Genomic DNA, 22,381 nt, shown 5'->3' with positions numbered 1-22,381 from the left:
TCTTTTGCTGATCTATCCACCATTGAGAGAGGCCGCATGGCACAGATGCTCTCTCTGAGAGCATCCATACCAAAGACTAAGATGGACTGAGACTATTTTTCTTTCATCTAAGCTAGAACCAATATTTCTGAACATATGCAGAATTTGTGAGTAAACATTCTTTTCTTTTACCTAAAGGATTGTGTCTGTTGTTATTTATATCGATAAAGGTGGGACTGGTTTATATTATCATTCTGCTGCTTGTATTTTTACAACTCTGCTAAGAAATAGGACCAACCAAATTAGTTCCTATTTCTGTGTGTATTTTTTTATAATACCGAACAGGTTAATGGATCTATCAGGTGCCCAGCAACTGGTGAATGGGCCAGTGAGATCCTTTTATCATTGAAACTCTTCAGGAGAGCCTCCCCCCCCTCCTGGGGCCAAGGAGAGACTTGTGTGCCTGAGAAAGGCTGGGAACTGGAGGAAGGCAGAGAGACTGGCTCTCTGCACCATGGCTTTAACTTTCATCAGCATCCGTTTCAAATCATTACTGGTTTCTGCTAGTAGTATGGTATCGTCTGCATATCTTAAATTATTGATATTTCTCCCTCCAACTTTCACACCTCCTTCATCTTAGTCCAATCCCGCTTTCCGTATGATATGTTCTGCGTACAGATTAAACAAATAGGGTGATAAAATACACCCCTGTCTCACACCCTTTCCGACTGGGAACCAATCAGTTTCTCCATATTCTGTCCTTACAGTAGCCTCTTGTCCAGAGTATAGGTTGCGCATCAGGACAATCAGATGCTGTGGCACCCCCATTTCTTTTAAAGCATTCCAAAGTTTTTCATGATCTACACAGTCAAAGGCTTTGCTGTAATCTATAAAGCACATGGTAATTTTCTTCTGGAATTCCTTGATCCATCCCATTATGCAATATGTTTGCAATATGATCTTTTGTACCTCTTCCCTTTCTAAATCCAGCTTGAACATCTGACATTTCTCACTCCATATATGGTAAGAGTCTTTGTTGTAGAATCTTGAGCATTACTTTACTTGCATGGGCTATTAAGGCAATAGTTTGATAATTACTGCACTCCCTGGGATCCCCTTTCTTTGGAATTGGGATGTATATTGAACACTTCCAGTCTGTGGGCCATTGTTTAGTTTTCCATATTTCTTGAGAAACTTTTGTCAAAATTTGGACAGATTCAGTCTCAGTAACTTGTAGCACCTCTATTGGTATGCCATCTGTTCCTGGTGATTTGCTCCTTCCAAATATTTTAAAAGCAGCTTTCCCCTCACATTCTAAAATGTTTGGTTGCATAAGGTCTCTGATTCAGTCCCTTACGTTCTGGGTTAAGGGTCTGAGGTGGCAGGGCTGTGAAACAGGTGTGGAGAACCTATGGCTCTCCAGATGTTCAGAACCAGGGTCAGGCTTCAGGGGGGCTCTTGACCCAGTGGTGCTATTAGGCCCCAATGCACATATACCAATCAGGTATGTGAAGGCCATGGCAGCTGCCACAAGTTTTCTCTGCTGCCACTACTGCAGTAGCAGCACCAGTGCCACTCACCACCCTTCACCAGGGCCCAGGCATGCTTCAAAGGTGAACATGAAGCAGTGCTTTTGAATGGGAGCAAAGTTCAGCTCAGCTCGGCTCCCATCAGGGCTGGGGCACTGCATTTTGGGAAACTTAAAGTGATGGGTGGCCACCATGAATGGGAACTAAGCTTGACACCCATTCAAAACAGGCACCCTGCCTGCATCTGAAAAGCATCCGGAGCGTCAGCAAGGAGTGTGGTGAATAACAGTGCCACCAGGTTGGGTCATTGAGGGGCCCTTCTAAGCCCCTGGAACTGGAACTGGACCTGCAGCTGTTGATGGACTCCACCTCTCAGCAACTGTAGCAGCATGGCTATTGGCTGCTGCCAGTGAGAATAGGCAATTCTGTATGGACCCATCTGACACTATGTATGGCAGCTTCATATGATACATGTAAAACAGACTCAGAATGTAATGGTCTTGATCCAGGTGCTGAGTACTGCCATGATGGCGACGATTCACCTCAGGGAGATGCATTTTTCTACAATTGTGGTATGTGCTCCAGCTCTGGTCCAGATGGCCATGGCCGGTGATTTATTTCAGTCCTAGTGGTTAAAGAGAATGGAAGGGGAGGGCTTGGAAAGAAGAGCATTAAAGCAGATTTACAGGGCTGGCTGCAGGATATTTTTCAGTATCCTGAATGCCAGAACTCAATCTCTAGCTCCAGAAATGAGGTTACAAAAATGTCTTTTATTTTGCTTCCCAGCAGCTGTGGTTTTAAGCTTTTAAAGATGACAAAACAATTTTATCCAACGCAGTCAGCAACATTCAGACATTTATTTCAGTGAGGTTGTAAACCTCTATAAAGAATGTTTGTATTTGAATCTTCTGCTGTTAGAAGAACATGGATTTTTCCCAAATAAGGAAAATAAGATGAGAAACATTAAAATCCTCTTCTAACCATTCAGAGTTAAGAAACAATCCAGCCCAAGTTAAGCGACGTTTAAACCCCATTGGTGTCAATAGGAGGAGAGAACTACGGCTTCTCTTTCTTCTGCTTGTGTGTACATTGCATGACTATGAGGCATGAGCACCTCCAATCTATGAGAACTCACTAGGTCCCAGTCTCAGGGCTTGATCCACTGAGATCCACGGTTGATTCAACACTTTTTATATTTCTTAAAATTAGTCATTTCCAAACAGCTTTATGCCTCACCAGCACTTTCACACAGAGTACTGGGGGCAAGGAGAGGTACCCATACTTAGAACAATGGAGCCACAATGGAATCATTCCCACCCTGTTTGAGTCCAATATTCCATCAGCTCTAGTGAGAAATCAGCTCTCAGCTTCCTGAACTGCTGAACTATTACTTAGGGATACCCATTCCATCAGGCTACCTGAACTGTTTGTTTGTCAATTGTTTGTTTATTTCTTTTTAAGTGTTTATTGTTGGAAGTGGGGCAAAAGCAACTCCTGTTTTGTTCTTTTATGTTCCAGAAGGGAGATAGAGTTAGGGTCCTCCAGATGGCTAGGCTTGACTACCTTTACCTGTGATACTCTGACTGACTTCCTTCCGTTGTTAGACTGATATGCTTAGGGAAGCTTATCTGCCCCTCCTCCTTCTGCCCTTTCCCCTCTTCTCTTCTTCGACTGTCAGAGAGAGAGGAGACACCTTTGTCTCTGTTCTCTCCCTCCTGAGCCATGAGGGCAACTCCCAAACCTTGGTGTTGCACTTCCAACTTAGCTAGTTAGTTAGAACTAGGTATCCCTTTCCTATTTACTATGTATTTCTTTAAATTAAATAGCTTTTCTTATTTTACTAAGCCTTAAGTCTCAGTGATCTCAATGCAGCCTGCTTCTTAGGTAAATGCACCCACTGGCATACAGCATCTCAGACAGTTGACAATCTCTGCTAATATACAAATTTACAAAACAAAGGGTTACCGGCCCAGTAAACTAAGTTGAATTGCAAGTTGTGCCTAAAAGCTAAAAAGGCTAAATACTGTGTGTGATATACAAAGAGATCAACAAAGGGAGACTTTAAGTTAGAGAAAGAAAAGCAGAAGAAAAGATAGGAAAGCCATGGCTGAAGAATCCACACAAGACTAATGTCCCGATGCTGGAGAAGGACAATTATGTGGTTTTGAGTCTTCAAATGACTGCACTGTTGGAAGAAGAGGATCTGTATGAAATACTGACCGATCCTGAACCCTCGGCAGAGGATGAAACTGCTACAGTATCATGGAGACTCAAGCATGCAAAAGTGAAATCTCTTCTTATTTCTGCATTATCAGATGAGGCACTGAACGTTTGCATAGGGTAAGAAAGTGAAAGAAATGTGGCAGAAGCTGGAAGAAATATATGACAGAAAGTCTAAAAATCATGTAATATACCTTTACATCTCAGCATCTCAGACTGTTGACAATCTCTTCTAATATCTATTCAAATTTACATAACGTTTAAAAAACACTCCTCATTGAATATCTCAATCCCAGGGCATTTCCATGCCATCTGGTCATTATAAGAAGTGTAACTTTAAGAACTCTCCATCACTTTTCCCTTTTGTCTTGCATATTTTATATTGCAAACCTGAGGGCAGAGACTGTCTTGGGTTTTTTGAAGAGTGGAGCAGAAATCTTTTAAATGAACAAATGAATGAAATCTAATCTGCTAGTTTATAGCAGAAGCCAGTAGTGCACAGTGTTGATTGGTTGGCCATTGTGACTTCACAAATCCACCTCTTCCCATCATCCTAAAAACAGTTCCACCATATATATTTTAAAAAATGATGCTATAACAGATGTTCAATTACCTAAACTTGAAAGTAATGTGTTAGAGGTTGATGGCCCACCTGAAGCACTGAGGGGCTGTCAAATATGAAATCTGGGATGGATTCAGAGGCAAGTTTGTGTGTCATTTGAGGAGTAAAGGGAAGGGAGTTTGAAAACCCACACAAATATCTTGGCTGAAATAATTTTTATTATAAATGAGGTAAGGAATAACTTTTCTCCAGCATATATTACCTGTCCAAGACTGCATCTTTTCTTGTTAAATAAACTAACACAGCAGTCCTTTTCCCAGTCGAGTCCCTTAATGATGGCATGGTGTTTGTGTAAGCTTCCAAGCACCAGGCAGATCTTCCTTGGGAGAGAGTTCCATAATTGGGATGAGGTCACTGAGAAAGTTATTTCCTTGCCTCATCTCAGAACATTAGGACACCCTCAGAAGGGTCTCTCTGAGAACGATCCAAGCTGTCTGGCAAATTCATATGGCAAGAGGTGGCTCTTTAAGTATCCTGGCTCCAAAACTGTTTGAAGCTCAGCAGTTTAAATTGTACCCAGAAATTTTAGAAGCTGTGTTCTCTACTAACTGCATTTTAAGCTGTCTCATCTATGGCACATTGCAGTGGTTTAGACAGGAGCAGTCATGTTCAGGAGATGCTAGCTTTGGCATCTCACTTTTTGGTTGAAAGGTGCTCTGTGCCACTGATGTCTCTTGGGCTGTTGATTCTTAGGGGCCACATCTCTCCTATATCCAGGAGGGGATACAGCGGGAGCACCAACTGAAACTGAACAAAGGCACTCCTTGTTACAGATTTTTTGAGCATCCATAAGCAATGCTGGATCTCCAAGATACAAAGCTGGTATTTGGGTGGAGGGGTACCCCACCCAGTATTGGCTGAATACCACCTCCAATAGCCTACCTGCTAACTGTTAGAAGTGTGGCAAGAACAATTCTCATTTGGTTCTCTTTGCATGAGGAGATAGCCCCTTGCATTGAGAGAGAGCCCTCCTAGCTGGCTAGATTGCCACTGACCTGTATTCACCTTTTCTGTCTTCCTTCCATGTAAACTGATACATCTCCGAGAGCTGTTCCCATCTCTGACTCACATTCCTGTTTTCCCTTCTCTGCTGATCAACGGAGAAGGATGAGCCATCTTTTCTTTGTCTCTTCTTGTTTAGTATAACGGGCATAGTCCAAGCATGATCATTGCAGCCTCCAGCTTAGTAAGCTAGATACAAGTAGCATCTTTCCTGTCCAGTATGTATTTCTGCTAATAAAGTAATATTCTCTTAGTTTGAAGTCTTGGTCTCGGAGATTTAGAGCAAGGGAAAAGCTTGCTTGCTTTCAGGTAAAATCACACTCATGCTGCACAGAGCACTGAACAAGCTGCACTAAAGGTACAGGCACACTCACTGTTCTGCCAGTTCCAGTGCATCTCCACCTCTCTTTTTTGAAAGCGGGGGCACATGCCACTAGTCAAATCCTGCCCCTTTTTACTGTAAAAGCTGGTGGGATCACCTCAAGTGCATTTTTAAAAAACCATCAGCTTCAAACAGATTTTGCAACTTATTGGCAGATCAACCCCCTCCAGGTGTGGAAGCGACAAGTGTGCTCACAACCTAAGCTAAAGATTTATTAATACTCTAATTAGTCTATCAGCCATTAGAGCTAATACTAATAGTACCTCCATCTTCTTTGGATTCAGCTGAAGTGTATTGGTCCCTGTCCATCCAACTACTGGCTCCAGGCACCTGTTCAGAAGTTTTATGATGCTGATGGCACTCATGGATTTGTCGAAAAAGAGAGGGAGAGATGAGTGTCATCTGCATCATATAAGTAAGCCCTGTAGAACATCATAGCATAAATGCTATAGTGGTGAAAAGAAAACGCACAGTAACGTATCACTCCTACCAGCTTAGAGTGGAACCATTGAAATTCAGAGACTCCCACTCCACTCTCCTCCAGGCAATATCCATGGTTAATGTTACTGAAAGTTGCAAAATGTTCCTGGAGAATCAACATGATCACACTTCCTCAATCCATCTCCTATCCTAGCAAAGGTTGTCAATTGTTGGAAGTGGGGCAAGAGCAACTCCTGTTTTGTTATTTTGTTTAAGCTCCAGAGGGAAGATAGGGCTAGGGTCCTTCAGATGGATAGGCTTTGCTTACCTTTACCTGTGATGCTCTGACTGACTTCCTTCTGTCGCTAGACTGTGACATCTTTAGGGAAGCTTACCTGCCCCTCCTCCTTCCGCCCTTTCCACTTCCTTTGTTCTCAGACTGTCTGGGAGACAGGAGACATCCCTTTGTCTCTCTCTCTCTCCAAGCCATGAGGCTAACTCCTGCACCTAGGCGTTACGACTCCTAGTTAGTTAGTTAGAACTAGGTTTGCCTTTTCTATCTACTATGTATTTCTATAAATCAAGTAGCTTTTCTTATTTCACTAAGTCTCAGTGATGCTGATGCAGGGTAAAAGCCTGCTTTCTTAGGTAAATGCATGCACACGCTGGCACACTCGCATTTCAACATCTGCTGTTACTCTGCTGCTGTGGTGTTGCTTTAAATGAAATTAAGTACACAAATTACACACAGCGCAACATCAATCAAGGCAGTTTCAATCCCAAAACTGCCCCAAAGTTAAACGAATATGGGTCTAGAAATCCACATCATCAAGAATGTCTGCACTGAGCTGTCACACATTACATAAAAATTAGTGATTTGCAGCTAGTTGGACAAATCAATGAAGTCCAGCAAAGGCTTCTTTTAAAACCCATGAAAGGCAAAAGTTGAGTGTACATGTGGTAAATCAGACCTCTCTCCTGACAGCATCATTAGGCATCAATAACTGAAATGGATCTCAGCAATCATGGTACAATGGTAATACAGTAACATCCGGCCTCTGAAGTTGTTTAGCCTAGGGTCCAAGTCAGAGCAGATGTGATTAACATTTCTGGGGAAATGCTCAGTGAACAAGTCACAACAAGCTACCAAGGTTTCTTCTAACCAATATTACCAAGACTAAATATAGGAGACCTCCCTATCCAGAAAAGTTCCACTTGACCGCACTGAGCAGACACAGTAGTGGTGAAGAAGTGCTGCTTTATAGTCAACCATTTCCGGAAGGATAGCTGTCTTGGTCTGTTGCAGCAAAATGAGAAAAAGTCTTACAGCGGTTTAAAGGTCAATGTCATCATTAGCAGTTCATGAAGTGGACTAGTCCACAAAAGCTGACACCATTAATAAAACATGCTAGTCATTTTGAACAATTAAAACCTGTATGCCTTTAAGGCACCATAAGACTTTTTTGATGTTTTCTGTCAGCATTATGACAGAATTGGCCTTGCCTTCAAAGGGGCTCTAACCCACATGCAGTCAGATGTGTCTTGAGGTCTCCTCTCCCAATCTGCATTCAGGTTGTCTTCTCAGAATCTGTATTAAGGAGTTCCAAATCCCATTGATTTCAATAGGATACTGAAACTGCACCCTTAATTGAGAGTAAGCCCTATTGGGACTTACTTCTGCTTAAGCATGCATAGGATTATGTTATCAAGCATCCATTTGACAATCTCGTTTTGAAATCAGTGGGACCAAAATGTGCATAAATTTGGATGGATTGTGCCCTAACTTTGAATGGTTAGAATTGCTGGATTCAAATCTGATACTTAATTTTATTGATTTTCATTATGTGAATATTTGCGTTAAGATGCTGTCACTGTAAAGGAAACCCTATGTGGAAAGTATTTACATTTGTCAAATGAATAATACATAAATAAAATGAACATTTAAATTGCCCAGGCCATTGTTTTCTTCCATCAAAGAAACGACCCTGTTCCTAATAGCTAAAATGTAGTTGAAATAGAAATTATCAGCTTGAAGATCATGTTTTCCCCATTTCATGGCTGTTCTGGGAGCAACAAACCGTGCAGTGACGCCCACTTGCCTGTCGGTGGCGCCCAAAATCTATTTGTGTGTGTGTGTGTTGCGTCGCGTTGCTTTTGTTTCAAATACAAACTTGTCAGGAACGGAATATTTTGGTTGTTGGGACTAAAAGGCTGATCCTTCGAAATAACTCCACCTGAGCCCTGTGGGATTTATTCTCCTTTCAGAGTGTAGGTAAGGCCGAAAAATATCTGTGGATAGACACAGATCACGTGCCGGCTTACTTCCAAGGGAAGCGGCCCAGGAGCTTCACCTCATGCTTCAGCGCACTGAATCGCGCCGGCCAGCAGGCAGCTTTAGACGTGAGTTCCCCGGGTGGCCACACATACGTGCCGACCCATAGGGTAGATCCATACCATGCACTTAAAGCACATTCAGCACACAGTTAAAGCACCTAATTTCTCCCAAAGAATCCTAGAAACCCTGGCTTTCCCCTCACAGAGCTGCAAATTCCTTTAAATGTATGGTGTGGACCTGCTATAGTCAGTATTAGTATATGCAATTTTATGCAAGGGTGATCTTTGCATGGCCACGGTCGCGTCTCTTTCAGCCCTTATCCACGCAGGATTCACCTCTCCAGCATCAAGCCTAAACTACCAGGTCACTGTGCAGACCCCCCCCAATCTTGACAAAATGCGGGAGAGGAGAAACTGATGGGAAATCCCCCCGCCCCGTCGAGTCTACATGTTCAGCTGGATCCTTCGCACAAGAGTCAATCTCTCTGAATTCAGTGGGAGTCCCAAATGTTGAAAAAAGCGTGCCACCATCGCAGCCTTTAAAAACTGAAGATAGCCGGTCTCCACTGCCAGACTTCCTTCCTTGTCAGGGGAGCATCTCTGGGCAAATTACAGAGGAGCGGGGAGCTCCCGGCCTCTTTTTCTGACTCAAAAAGCAGACGCGGGGCCGCAGGGCAAGGGCAGGGGAGGAAATGTAATCCCTCGGCGACGGGCTGCGGCCGCAATCCAGCCCAACCGCTGGAAAAGCGAAAGAGACTTGCGGGAGCAATTCGAGTCAATGAGTGCGCGCAGGGCAAAGAGCTAAGACCCACACTTGGCGTGGAACGCACATTTAAAGCACGTGAGCAACGGTAGTTTAAGGGTGCTGGGAAAAGTACCTCCTGCTGGGACTGCCAGATGCACAAGGTCAAAAACGTCTCCCAAAGAGCACAGGCTAAGCTCCACCTCGCTGTGTCGCTTAGGAACATAGGGAACCGCCTTGCACCTAGCACTGCATGGTTTACACTGACTGGCAGCGGCAGCTCTCCAGGGCAAGGGCAGGGGTCTGTTCCCAGCCCTGGAGATACCGGGATTGAGCCTGGGACCTGCTCTGCCACTGAGCGAAGGCTTGGAAGGAAGGCCCTTCTTGAAGAGCCTCTACATGGTCCTGGGAAGTGACTCTCTGGGCACCAGCTGCGCAACATGTTGGAATATATGTGGTTCAACTCCAACTTGGTGGGTTGGGGCTGCATGGGGTTAAAAAGGGTAGCTAGTGAGGAGACCTCTTGGTTGCTAGGCTATACCTGTCTTTTGATCTCCTGCTGTCTCTTCCTTCCTGCTAGACTGATATGCAAGGGATGTTGATCACACTTACTTCCCTCCTTCCTTTTTTTCTTCTTTCTCTCCTGAGGAAGAGCAGACACATTCCTTTGTCTCTCCCTCTCCTCCAAGCATGAGGGCAAGCACTGGGCTCAGTGTTTGCGTCTCTGGCTTACCTAGTTAGCTAGATATGGAACTCTTTCCTATCAAGTATGTACTTCCAGAATAAAGTAGTTATTTCTTACTGTATTTTAAAGCTTAAAGTCTCTGTCTGACTAATTTGCAGGGAAGGTATAATCTTTAGCAAGGATTCAAACACACACATAAGCTCGCTCAGAACACTCAGTTCCCAGCATCGCGACTCTCTGACACACTATGGGCGCGATCCAGCCAGAATCAACCACTTTCGGGTCCCTTTGAACTGCAACGACAGAGTCAAGTGGTAAGAACGCTACCTAAGGAGTAAACTAACGTTGGCCCACGGATGATTCAGAATGAAAGGGAGCCGTTGTTATGTTCATTGTTTTGACTGCGTTGATGCATTTCTTCTAGCTTTTATATTTGATGTACCTCGCCCCAAGATCACGCGTGTGATCAAGGGTGGGTTGGAAATGAAATTAAATTAATCCTGTTGAATCTCTAGGGTGGGGTTCTTCTTAGTACAAACCAGCGCACGGCCCTGCCCCGTTGAAATCAATGGGAGTTTATGCATTTTATTTTGGCTGGATGTTGTATGTTTTCAGGATCCGGATTTAGCGATTCTGAATTTCACTAACTGAGTTATTAAAAGAGACCCAGTCCTGGATTCGACCTTTTTGCGCATAGATCCGCTTTTCCTCAGGCGAAGTCCCGCTTCTTGAATGAAAATCCTGGATGGGAAGCTAATTGTCCTGTTTTGCAGAATCTTTTTCTTTCTTTCTTTCTTTCTTTCTTTCTTTCTTTCTTTCTTTCTTTCTTTCTTTCTTTCTTTCTTTCTCTGCACTCTCATCTTTCTTTCCCTTCCTTCCTTCCCTCCACCCCCACAGTTTAAGCTAAGAGATCCGATGTATGTTTACCCGGAAGGAAGTCCCAGTGAGTCCAGTGCCACTTTACGCGCTGCCACGCTGTCACTTAGCATAGGATTGCAGAGTCTGCGGTGGCAGCCCTAGCTTTCGCTGTCGGATCGCTTTTGGCAGTAGACCTTCCACTTCACCGCATCCCAAACTGCTGTGCCCCGTATTTAGGGGAAAATCTCTCCCTCAACCAGCCCAGGCCACCTCTTTCTGAGGCTGCAGAGAACGACGGGGACTGGGGACTGGGCCAGTCATAAGAGCATGACCCAAGCTTGGTCAGCCTCTGCGAAGCCTACAAGCAGGACATGAAGGCAATGGACCTCTCCTACAGTTGGTCCCCACCTCTTGAGAGGCGCCCTGGTGCTCTGATCCCGCAGGCGGCCTTCGGCCATCATGACCAACAGCCACTGATGAGCCTTATCCTCCACGATGTGTCTCACGCCCTTTTAAAACCGTCTAAGTCGGCGCTCTTAATCACATGTCGCGGGAAGGACTCCCCTCCTTTTAACTGCGCGGTGTGAAGAAGCACTTTCTTTTGCCCGTCCTGAATCTTCTAACCTTCCACTTCATTGGATGTCATCCAGTTCTAGCATCACCACAGAAGGAGAAAAACTTTTCTCTATCCACTTCCCGCCCAAGCATAACTTTATTCACCTCTGTCACGCTCCCCCCATCACTAGCCTTTCTTCCCACCCTAAACTAAAACACCTCCAACGCGCCACCCTGTCCTCGCAGAGGAGTCGCTCCATGCCCCTGACCATGTTGGTTGTCCTCGGCTGACCCTTGGCCAGCTCTGCAACCTCCTTTTGCGACGAGGCGACCGAACGGTGTTCCCAGCGAGGCATTTGGTGGACAAGGGCGGTTCTGTCTCCCTTCCCTTCCTACGGATCCCGAAGGTGGACTCCTTTTTTCTGGCTTCCTCGCAGTGGGTCGAAGTCTTCATTGAGCTGACCGCTGGGACCTCGAGATCCTTTTCCTGGTCGGCCAAGGCCAGCTCAGGTCAAGTGAGGGGGGTTGCCCCTGCGCGCATCACTTTCAGTGGAGCCAGCGACTGGGCCTTTTCACGCCCATTGGAGAGATCCCTCCGGAGCTCTCGGACAGCCCTCGCCTTTGGCTCCTACCCCCCTGAATTGCGTCCACAAGCTTTTCCCCTTGCCTGCTGTCGGCCCCTCTTCCAGGCCTTCGGAATGTTCCTCCAGGGTCGCCCGGCCCAGACGCCGGATCCCTCCGCGGGGCCGCCTGCCTCGCCGCTGGGGCGGGGAGAAAGGCGCCTGGCAGAGGAGGAGCCTCCCGCCCGCCCTCCGCCCCGGCCTCGCCTCCGCAGCCTCTGGGCACCGCTCTGCTTCTCGCAGCCGCGCTGCTTCCGTCCACCTCCTCCCTTCCCCGCGGCGTTGCCCTGCGGACGTTTCCGTGCCCGAACGACGGGTTGCTCTGCTGGAAGCGGAGGGCGCCGCATCCTCGCTCAGCTCGGCCGAGGGGGAGGGAGATGAGCAAGAGCGAAGGGCAGCCAGGGTCACCTCCCGAGGGGGTGGCCAGCTGCTGAGGGGGACGGGCTTGTAAATGCGGGCGTTGGGGTGGTGGGTTGTGCATCCGCCCCCCTCCGCTCGCGGATGGAAACCGGCCCCCGGGTCCCTTCTCGTCCCCACACCATTGCCAGTTGACTTGACCCGCCCCCTCCCCGGGAAGCAGCCGCCGTGCGCTCCATCGGGTGACTCCTGGACGCTTCAGCCTTAGCCGCTTTCTCTTCCCACCAAGGCCAACAGGAGTCACACAGGGGCGCGCACGGACACACCTACCCCGGGGATTGCCTGGATCTCCCTGCTAAAGGGAGAGAGCTGCAGACAGGCGGGTTGTTGCCCAACGGAACCCCCCTCACCGGCGTGTTGTTGGGCTCGCCATTGGAGGCTTTGGAGGGGAGGGCTCAAGGTTCACCACGAGGTTCCAAGAGTGGTTCTCGAATTCAAGACTGAAGGGGGGGTGAGGCAGTCTGTGCTATCGACCGCTGGTCGGGGTTATTTATTCATTTTTACCCCTCACCCGAACATATAGGCTGCTGCTGAGGAATAATCGCAAAAGACTTGAAAACTCAGGAGATGAGGCCCACGATCTCCTTAAAGAGAGCCCGGGACTATTATTATTATTATTATTATTATTTATTATTAACAGGAACAACAGTTAGTTTCGCCCTCCGCGTCTCCTCCTGTTCTCACACAACAGTGTCAAGTTCGTCTTAATCCGTCCTTTACCCAAACAGCATTTTTCTTAGCAAATATACACGCCGCATCTGGGTCTCTCCCTTTCAGTTGTCCCGACTCCAGGCCTCTGTTTTGAATCCTCTAAATCCCTTTCCTCCTTAACCTCCCTGCCCCAATCCCCACACCCTCCCTCTCCTTGCCTGTAGGAGCAAATCCTTCCTCGGCAGCCCGTCGCTTCTTTCTTTCCGTAGGACCCCTGCGTCTTCCACCTCGACCTCGTCCATTTCATGCACACAGACAGACACAGACACACACACACCCCAATTTCCCTTTCCGGATCTCTTGCATCCAGCAAGTATTGTCAATTGTAAATTTTGAGAAATATTGGACAGATCAAACAAACAAGCGAAAGCAGCATTTTCCTTATGGCCAGATCACTTTATTTTAACGCCTGATTTGCTCACAAATTGTACTCAGATTTGACGAGTACTGTCCTCAGATTTCTTCGGGGTGCGGGGAGGGAAAGAAGAGGGTTGTGTCTCTAGGGAATGTGAAGAAGGAAAGCCATCATCACAGGAAAAAATTACACTGGTTTAAAAATCAGTTGACAAGAGTCTCCTACAAAATTTCATGCTCCGAATATATGAAATTAGGGCACAGGTCTGCCATTAAGCACATGTAAGTCCCATTGGTTTCAGCGTGTGAAGATGCTTTTAATTTCCCCATTGCAATCTGGACCACGCTCTAAATGAGTTAGCAATACAGGACTCGGTAGTTTTTGTTGGCTTGGAAAAGACGTTTGCTATGCCTCCTCTAAGAAGGAAATGTGAGTTTAGTTCCCTCTGTATTGGACTTGTCACGAATTTATGAATAATCAAATACCCTCTTTGATTATTCATAATGCGCACTGTTGATTATCTCTGTATATTTTATTTCCTTCCCTGTATTAGCTGGGTGGGTTTAAGTTGCAACGAATTAATACCACGCCGTAAGCATTTTTTTTTCTTTTGATATCATTTCATCCCAACGCGTAAGCTTCGTGTAGATAGTGACCTTCGGGGTTCTGATGTCCTCCCAATTCAATATGTGAATGAAGGGGAAGGGGAAAACAGCTGTGGTGAAACTATAATTAAAACTCACTATTATAATTAAAACTCACTGAAAATCTTCTTTTATATACCATCATCGCCAGGGCAAAACTGGCCTCACCTGATAAAATTGCTTAACAGAAAAAGTTTGAAAACAGCAAAACATCTGAAAGTCCATCTTCACCAACAGAGGATCCGACTTCGAAACAAGACGTGGGCTTAAACAAAAATACCTTGAGTCAACCATAAAACTACAGGGAGATGAAACGTTTGCAACTTGTTAAGCAAAAACGTTGCATTTGGAATAAGAGGGAAATTAAATCGTTTCAATTAAGAGTTTCAATCGAGGCAAATCCTCCCCACACCCGCGCGCCGCTCTGTTTGCTTTGCATAAGAAGTTTCACTTGGCATTCTTCGGCAAGCTGATCCCATTCAAGTTACTCAGAAGTAAGTCTCACTGAGCTCGGTGTGTACAGAACTGCGGACTTGCACGAATAGGGATGGGTTAGGTTTTTATTGTTAGGTTTTTAAATTTTAACGTTTAATGTATTGTTTTTATCTTGTACGTCGCCCAGAGTGGCTGGACAACCAGCCAGATGGGCGACTAATAAATTTAATAAATAAATAAATTACCGTTAATAGTGATCTCAAGGGAGTTATTTTGGAGCGAGAAGGAGTGAAACAAATGTGCAAAGGCTTGGCTGGAAAAGGGTTAACAAACCCTGGGACGGGACTCCCACTCGCCCAGTTGCTTTGCCTGGAAAAGATTAACAACTTCGCTTGGCTGTTGCGAGAGCCAATCAGACGGCTTCCCGAGGAGAGCCCTGCCCAATAGGAAAGGCCGGGCGGTGGAGCTGTCACTCATAGGAGAGGAATGACAGCTGGGTTTGCAAGAAAAAGGCAGCGAAGGGCGAGAAAAGAAACAGAGGTGAGGGGAATGACGGGGACGGCCTGGAAAGGCGTTTTGTCGGCCAGGGAGGCTCTGGCCAGAGCGAGAAGAGTCGCGCCAGCCGAGTAAGAGAGAGAGTGTGTATACAGGGAGATTCGACACCGGCCGGGCTCTTTATGGGAGGACTGAGCAGGACGCAAGGGGGCCCCGACGGCGCCGCTGCTGCGGGAAAAGGGGCAATGAAATCGCCTAGCTGAAGGGAGGCTTCCCGCAGGCGAAAGCGCCGTAGGAGCTGGCGAGGGGGGGCAGCCCTCTGTGGGCGCCTGGGTTGGGGCGGGAGACCAATGGCCGTGCGCAGCAACAGCACTCCAGCCCCGACGCCTTTCTCCATCCAAGCCATCCTCAACAAGAAGGAAGAGCGAAGCGCGCGGAGCTTCTTGCAAGCCCGCCTGCAGCCGCTGCCGTCGCCCGCAGGGGGCGTTGTCAGCAGCCCCGACGTGGCGCCCGCCTGCTGCTGGAGGCTCTTCGGCGATGAAGCTGCGGCGCTGGCGGCGGCTCTGCAGCACCACCAGTCCCCCTTAGCCCCTGCGGGTTCCAGGGCTCCAGGATTCGCCGTCTGGGACTCTGATTCGGTCCTGAGCGAGGAGCAAGAAGGCGACAAAGAGGAGGAGGAGGACGACGACGACGACGAGGAGGACGACGAGGGCAAATCGCCCTCCGCCGCCCTGAGGCCACGAGAAGGGCCGCCCTGCGGCTCTAGCGCCCGATCCCTATCGGAGGGCCCCGGCAGGGAGCCGCCAGCAAAGGAGCTCCACGGACAGTCCCCGGAAGGTCTCAGCGACAGCGAGCTCTCGGCCCGAATCTCAGGTACGCAGGGATTATGTGGGTGTCCCTGGGTGGAGTTTGCGCCGGATTAAAACTGCCAGCTTGTGGGGGCTTTTCACACAGGAGCTGATTACTCCACAGCACCTATAAAGTGGAAATTGCTGGCGGGGGGGGGAATCCATCCTAAATTAAGTAAGTGTTAATACAGAGACACACATACTGCGTCTAGCAAAGGAAAGATTCTGCAATAACTGCTTTAGAGACTCCAATTAAGATGAGGCTGTCCATTTCGGACAGACTCTGGCTTCACAGAAGCCCCCAGCCCTGGAGCATACATTCTCAAGAGGGCGCGATCCAATCAATATTTTAACGCTGCAGTCCTAGATGCATACCTACCCGGGAGTAAGGCCCATTGAATTTAGACTTACTTCCAAGTAAAAGTGCATAGAAGTGTGCTGTTAGTCCGAACAGAAATCAAGGGGATTGAAAACGTCTCAGCGTTGACTGCATCACGCTCTTTTTCAAATCACTTCTAGGCGATCATCGTGCCCATCAAATCATGTTGCAGACGGACGTAATTGGTTAAGGTCACTAAATTCTGCACCACACCAGCTTTCAGGCGAGGGAGTCATATATTTGAATGCTTCTCCCATCAAAAGCTCCGTGCATGTCGTAAATTGGCGCGTGGAAGGATTGAGCATCACCCTCTTCCTGGTGGCTTGAGTTTATTTTTCGATGGCCTTTGTTTAAATGTTCTGTCTGCTACAAGCAGAGTTTATTACTGTACAAGGCCACAACCACCCTCCCAAAGGAAAAAAGAACACTTAAAAATAGCAACAATTCATAGGTTAGAAACGTGCTGTATTTAAAACGAAACCTTGGTGGTTTTTAAGATAGTGGCATGTTAGTGGGGCCTAAGTAAAGCGAGTTGCTTTTGACACACCGGAATACAAAGTTGAAACCTACAGTTTTGCGTTAGCCGTGTCTCGGGTTGCAATCCTACATACACAACCTCGGGAGTAATCCCCAGTAAATTTACGATGATGGTGAACTGGACTATTAATTTCCTCTTCCTGCAGGCCATTCCCAACTTTACTACGTGAAATCGTGTTTCTTTGTAATCAGTCAGATTTCAGCTACTGCATTTTATGGCACAATCCTATACAGGTCTACGCAAAAGTTACTTCCATTCAGTTCAATGGGGTTTCCTCCTATGTTAAACGGGTATATAGGTTAGGCTCCAGCTTCAGGATAGGAAAGGCAGTGATCTTTCAGCACTTCCATTCCCTTTTCGCCATCTTCCGTAGGCCCCGGACCTGGAGACAGACGGGAAGCAGCCCTCGGTCCCATGGACCAGTTTCTCCAGAACCTTGATCCTTTCGCTTCACGACGTTTGTTTCCCTTGTGGCATTGAGATGGGATCCAAAACCGCGCTGGGAAATTTTTTTTTAAAAGGAGGCTGGCGGGGGGGGGGGAGTCAACTTCTTGGTCCCCAGTTGTTCCGTGGAGGTTCCTCCGTTCACGTGCCATGGAAGGGCAGTGTTTGAGTGCGCCTTGGCTGCGGGCAGCTGGATCTTCGGGGCAAAGTCCCCATCACACATCGAGGGCAAAATAGTCTTCTTGTCCCTTCCGGTCTACTCCGGAAGCCACAGGGAAGGATGCTTTTCTCCAGAGAGCCACCAGGCCTTCAAGGCTGCCTGGTGGCCCCCGCGGGGGAGCCTAGTCGCCGCATTCCGGAGAGCAACGGGGGGGGGGAGGGCAGGGGACAGGCAAAGGGGCTTGCGGGAAAAGAGGCCCAAGAGTTAGACACGTACTGCAGACTTTTGCGTGGAACTCAAGTGCTTAGCTTCGGCTGCGTTAGGTCCCAAAATTATTATTTCTTAAGCGCCTCGAATAAAAAGAATGTAAGCTTTGATGTGTTGATTTTAAGGCACCCTTCCTCTGAATTAAGATCATTGTCACTGGGGGAGCCCCTCCCCCCACTTAGAGGCCACTTCTGCAGCATAGTTTAGTGGGAAAGCAAGGACACGGATAAAGCGCTATGGCTAAAAGTCCCCTTTCAGCTGCGCAAACATAGCAACTCTGTGCCAGAGTTCTCATTCATTTGAACCATAGTCACTCCCTTCCATGGCAAGGTTACTCCGGCCGACCTGTCTGATCTACAGCCTAGCTCAGCCCAACGTAGCTCAACAGAACTCAAAATACTTCGGTTCATCCGGAGGGAGGCTGGCAAGATCAGTCCAGGGTTAATTAAAACCCAACAGCATGCCATTAAAACCCTATGCCTGCTGACCCAATAGAAAGATCCCGCTAAAGGCCTTCGGGGTCCATTTTCCCACCGTTGCTTCGCGTTAGGTTTCTGCGCCCGCTGCCGGCTGTGTAGTAACCTGGAGCGGTGTTGGCTCGGATTGCCTTCGCTCCCGAGAGGACCCTTTCCCCAGCGAGGGCTGTCATTTTTCAGCGGGGGGAGGGGGGCTTCTCCTGCCCCCGTCCCCAAGTGTCATCGGGCTCGGGAGCCTCTCCCTACTATAAGAAGGCTTAACCCCGAAGGGGCTCGAACTCTCCGGAGCCTTTACCTTCCTGGCTTTGTGCTTAATGGGGATCGCTTTTCCGGATCTGGATTGGGCTTCCCTTGTGACCCGCAGCCGTCCAGTTGTAAGCTTTATTGTATGAGTGGGGGGGCTCTTTCCCCCGCACTGGAATTAAACGGAGGGCGGCCGTTTTGAGTGAGGGGCCGGAGGGCGGGAGGGTCACTTCCACGACGGCATCCTGCTGTCAATGCTTCGGCTGGATGTGCGGGGGTCGTGCGGGAAGAAGGGAGATCAGGGCGGCGAGCGGGCGTGGGATCCTTGAGGAATCCTCTGCGGTAGGAACAACGTGCCCCCAGGAGGGCCCGCTGCGTGTGTGCGCGTGTTTGTTACGCCGCCGCCGGCGGGTTCCAGAAGAAGACCTTTCTCCTCCTTTCTTTGAGCAGGCTCAGGGGCTGGTCTGCAGGAGCCTCCATCCAAACACTGCCCGCCAGTTGTGCGGCCCCCTGCAAGGGCGCCGGGGACTTCTCTTTCTCGTTCCGAGGCCTGTCTCCTTCTTGGGTGGGCCAAGCCCATCAGTTGAGCCCGATTGGATGAGCCGCCTTTGCCGTGTGCCAGTATTTTATATGCCGCCTTTTTATGACAAAGCATACTCAAGTCGGCTTAAAAATATATCGCAAAACAAATTAAATTACAATCTTAACAATAAAATAAAACACCATCGTCGCAGCTTGTCAGCCGAGAAGAAGTAACACGCATCGCAGCTGCTCATTAGCAAAGCCGTCTGAGGAGCCCGTCTGAAAAGTCAGAAAAGGCGTTTAGGCGTCGTAATTCAGGCCCTCTCTCCTTCTGTCCCCACCAGCCACGCTTCGGTTGGGCTGGACAGCGAGGAGGGCCTCGGAAAGAAGGAAGATTTCCAGCAGTTCCTGTTGTCTTCAATGGGAAGGGAACAACCGGCTCTTCTGTGGGTTGCTGCAGAGGTCGATGGCTCTTGTTCCTCTAGGCTTGTCCTCCGGTGCAGTCTATACACGTCTTCTTCGAAATAAGCCCCCTCGAATTCAATGGGATTTACTCCCAGGGTAAGGAACTATAGGACTGTAATTTTAGGCTCTCTCCACATATGCAACTAAAATTTCTGTTCAATCTGGGGATCACAAAAAGCCATTTGGAAACTGTTGAAACATCTAAAACTCGTCCCCCCCCCAAGAATCTTGGGAGGTGTAGTTTACCCCTCACGGAGTTGCCATTTCCAGCACCCTTATCAAACTAAAACTCCTATTTGGGGGGGGGTGTACTCCGAATGTGCTTTTGAAATGCACATTCAGGCATGTAGACTCTCAGGTGCGTGTGACGGTGTCCCGAACTGTTAATGCCGCATTACTTCCATGCAGTTCCTTTAGTTACTACGCCGGTGACAACGGGCTGTGGTTTATGGCCGCGGGTAGCCTTTGATCCGAATCGTCTTTCTTTGGGAATCAACCCTAATGTAGGAACCGCAAAACACAATCCTGGGCAAGGAAGTGCTGAGCGGGGGGAGAGCAAGTGTGTTTCTAAGCGCGGAGTGTCGCTCAGTAGGCTCCAGCCGCCGGTCCCCCTAAGCAGAAGGGCTCGGAAATGCCCTTTGGGTTTCAGTGGGACGTCTTCCCAAGGCACTTGCATCGAAAGCAAAGCCCGGGAGTGGGAAATCAACGTGGCTGTCTTCGAGCCACACGGGTCTGGGACCAGGAGCTCTGCCTAAGGAAGCAGGGCGCCCACGCTCTGGTTGATTCGGCCTTCTCAGAGGCGCCTACATTTCTGGCCCACTCTGGTTCCAAACCGGGCGCCACGATTCTGATTACACTCCAATGGGCCGGGGGGAGGGGAGCATTTCAAAGGCACAACGAAGGTGACTGGGTTGATATGTGTTTGAAGTATTATGGGGGGGTCTGTCTGTCTGTCACACACAGACACCCTGGTGAGACTTTTGCTTCGCTCTCTCTGACAGACACCCACCCACCTTTTTATGCCTCTCCAAATCTGAAATGTCTCCCCGGAGTGGGATACTCGGGTGCTGCCAAGGAGGGTGAATCCTGAAAGGAGGACAGGGTGATCCCCGCTGCGCGTGTGTTTGAGTCGGGCGTGGGAGGCGAGGGCATTTCCGGGGTCCCCCAGCGCCCCTCCTCTTCTGACGCGGCGGTTCTTTGTGCTCCCCCGCAGATCGCACCCACCCGGAAGAGCTCGACGACGAGGAGGAGGACAGCAGAGGTGGCGGTAAGTGCTCCAAGCTACTGTCAGAGGAAGAGGAGGCGGCGGCGGCGGCGGCGGCTGGTGCTGGCGCGGCCCCGATGGCGGCTTCGACGGCGGCTCCGAAGCCACGCAAGAAGCGCTCCCGCGCGGCTTTTTCCCACGCGCAGGTCTTCGAGCTGGAGCGGCGCTTCAACCACCAGCGCTACCTGTCGGGCCCGGAGCGCGCCGACCTGGCCGCCTCGCTCAAACTCACCGAAACGCAGGTGAAGATCTGGTTCCAGAACCGGCGCTACAAGACCAAGCGGCGCCAGCTGGCCGCGGACCTCCTGTCCTCGGCGCCGGCCGCCAAGAAAGTGGCCGTCAAGGTGCTAGTCCGTGATGACCAAAGGCAGTATCACCCCGGCGAGGTCCTCCGGCCCCCGCCTCTCCTCTCTCTCCAGCCCTCCTACTATTACCCCTACTACTGCCTGCCGGGCTGGGCCCTCTCCGCTTGTGCCGCGGCCGCCGGGGCCACGCAGTGACACCCTTAACCAGGACTCCCGGCCTCGGGGTTGGATTAAGAGCCGTGGCTTTGGACTAAGGCAGCTGGACAAGACGGGGCGGCGGCGGGGCTATTCGGAGGCGGGCCAGGGAAGGACAAAAGCCGTGGCCAGCCGCAGAAGCCCCTCGAATCCTGTCTCTGAACCCCAAAGAAAATCCGGGTTTTTGGTCTTCCTGCAAAACTGAAGCGGGCCCTCGAGAAGGTGCTGAATGCAAGCAAGCCCCGGCTCCACCGCTTTTCCTCTCCCGTTTCCCTTCGTGATTCGAGACAATCTCGGGGGCAAAAGGGTGAGGATCCCCCCACACACACACGAACAACGGCAAAGATCCAAGCCCGTTTTATCCCCGAGCGCAATCCCGCAGGACGTTTCCCGGCAGAGCTAGCCCGATCGGTTTAACCAAGAGCCGCCGCGCGGGAGTCCCGGCTTCAATGAGGCTTGAAGCAGGAAAACTTCCCGCTGGATCGTGGCCGAGATCTTTGTGGCGAGGATGAAGGAGGATTGGGGAGAGTTGAGATTTTAGCACTTTGCGGTTGTATGAAATTGTTCTTGTTGTGATAATTATTTTTTATATTCAGTGTGAATGTTTTAGTCGGGCCTGCGGGGTGGGTAGGAATCCTATAATGGGGCCTGTAATACTCTTCGGTGCCTTCCCCTGTCCCTTCTGCTTCTCCTGTGTCGTTCTCCTTTTGGACATCTGCACTCAGCTATGACTATTTTCTTCCATAGAATTGTGAATATTTGTTTGTTAATCCGTTCCCCTGTACCTATGTTTTTAATTTATAAAATTCAGTTTAACTCTCGACCGTTGTCTCCTTTCTCAGGGGCTGACCCTAATTCTCGAGCACAGTTTATTCTGAAGGAAGTGACTGAAATCAATGCCGCTTATTTCCGAGTCAAATCGGTTAGAGGATCCCTTTCTGGATGATTTCTACTGTATGGGATTCAAGTCGGTGAAAAGTAACTTGACTTTCAGGCCCGTGCAGTTTGCGTTGGATGCCTTCCAGGCAGATGAAAGCACTGAGATCCTGTGCATCTTTACCTGGGAGTAAGCCCTGTCCTATATCGTGGGACTCGCTTCTGAGTAAATATAGATGCATTCGGACTACTCCTCACTTTGATTTCGCAGAGAGGGAGGGGAACGAAAAGTGTTTAGCTTTGTAGTGGCTGGTTAGGTAGAAGGGCGGTCTTATGCGTGTCTATTTAGAAGTAAATGTACTTGTACTCAGCAGAATTTAGTCTGGGCCCACTA

The 22,381-nt window shown here is 48.8% G+C and overlaps 1 protein-coding gene across 1 annotated transcript; it reads left to right on the top strand.

The window, feature by feature from the left end:
* Positions 1-15,036: 15,036 nt before the first annotated feature.
* On the top strand, positions 15,037-21,882 carry NKX3-2 (NK3 homeobox 2). Its single transcript, XM_061583974.1, has 2 exons — positions 15,037-15,878; positions 20,561-21,882. The coding sequence occupies exons 1-2, from the start codon at positions 15,356-15,358 to the stop codon at positions 21,109-21,111; spliced, it is 1,074 nt and encodes a 357-aa protein (XP_061439958.1). The 5' UTR covers positions 15,037-15,355; the 3' UTR covers positions 21,112-21,882.
* The last annotated feature ends 499 nt before the right edge of the window (positions 21,883-22,381 follow it).

Source organism: Rhineura floridana, chromosome 9 (assembly GCF_030035675.1).
Source record: "Rhineura floridana isolate rRhiFlo1 chromosome 9, rRhiFlo1.hap2, whole genome shotgun sequence".
Classification (NCBI taxonomy): Eukaryota; Metazoa; Chordata; class Lepidosauria; order Squamata; family Rhineuridae; genus Rhineura; species Rhineura floridana.
The sequence above is the reverse complement of the archived record's forward strand: the minus strand, read 5'-3'. Positions and strand labels throughout refer to the sequence as shown.

Excerpts from the sequence above, each read along its gene's own strand:
- NKX3-2 (XM_061583974.1), top strand. The coding sequence starts at position 15,356 with ATGGCCGTGCGCAGCAACAGCACTCCAGCCCCGACGCCTTTCTCCATC. Across the intron at positions 15,879-20,560 it reads GCTCTCGGCCCGAATCTCAG|ATCGCACCCACCCGGAAGAG; the intron begins GTACGCAGGGAT and ends GCTCCCCCGCAG.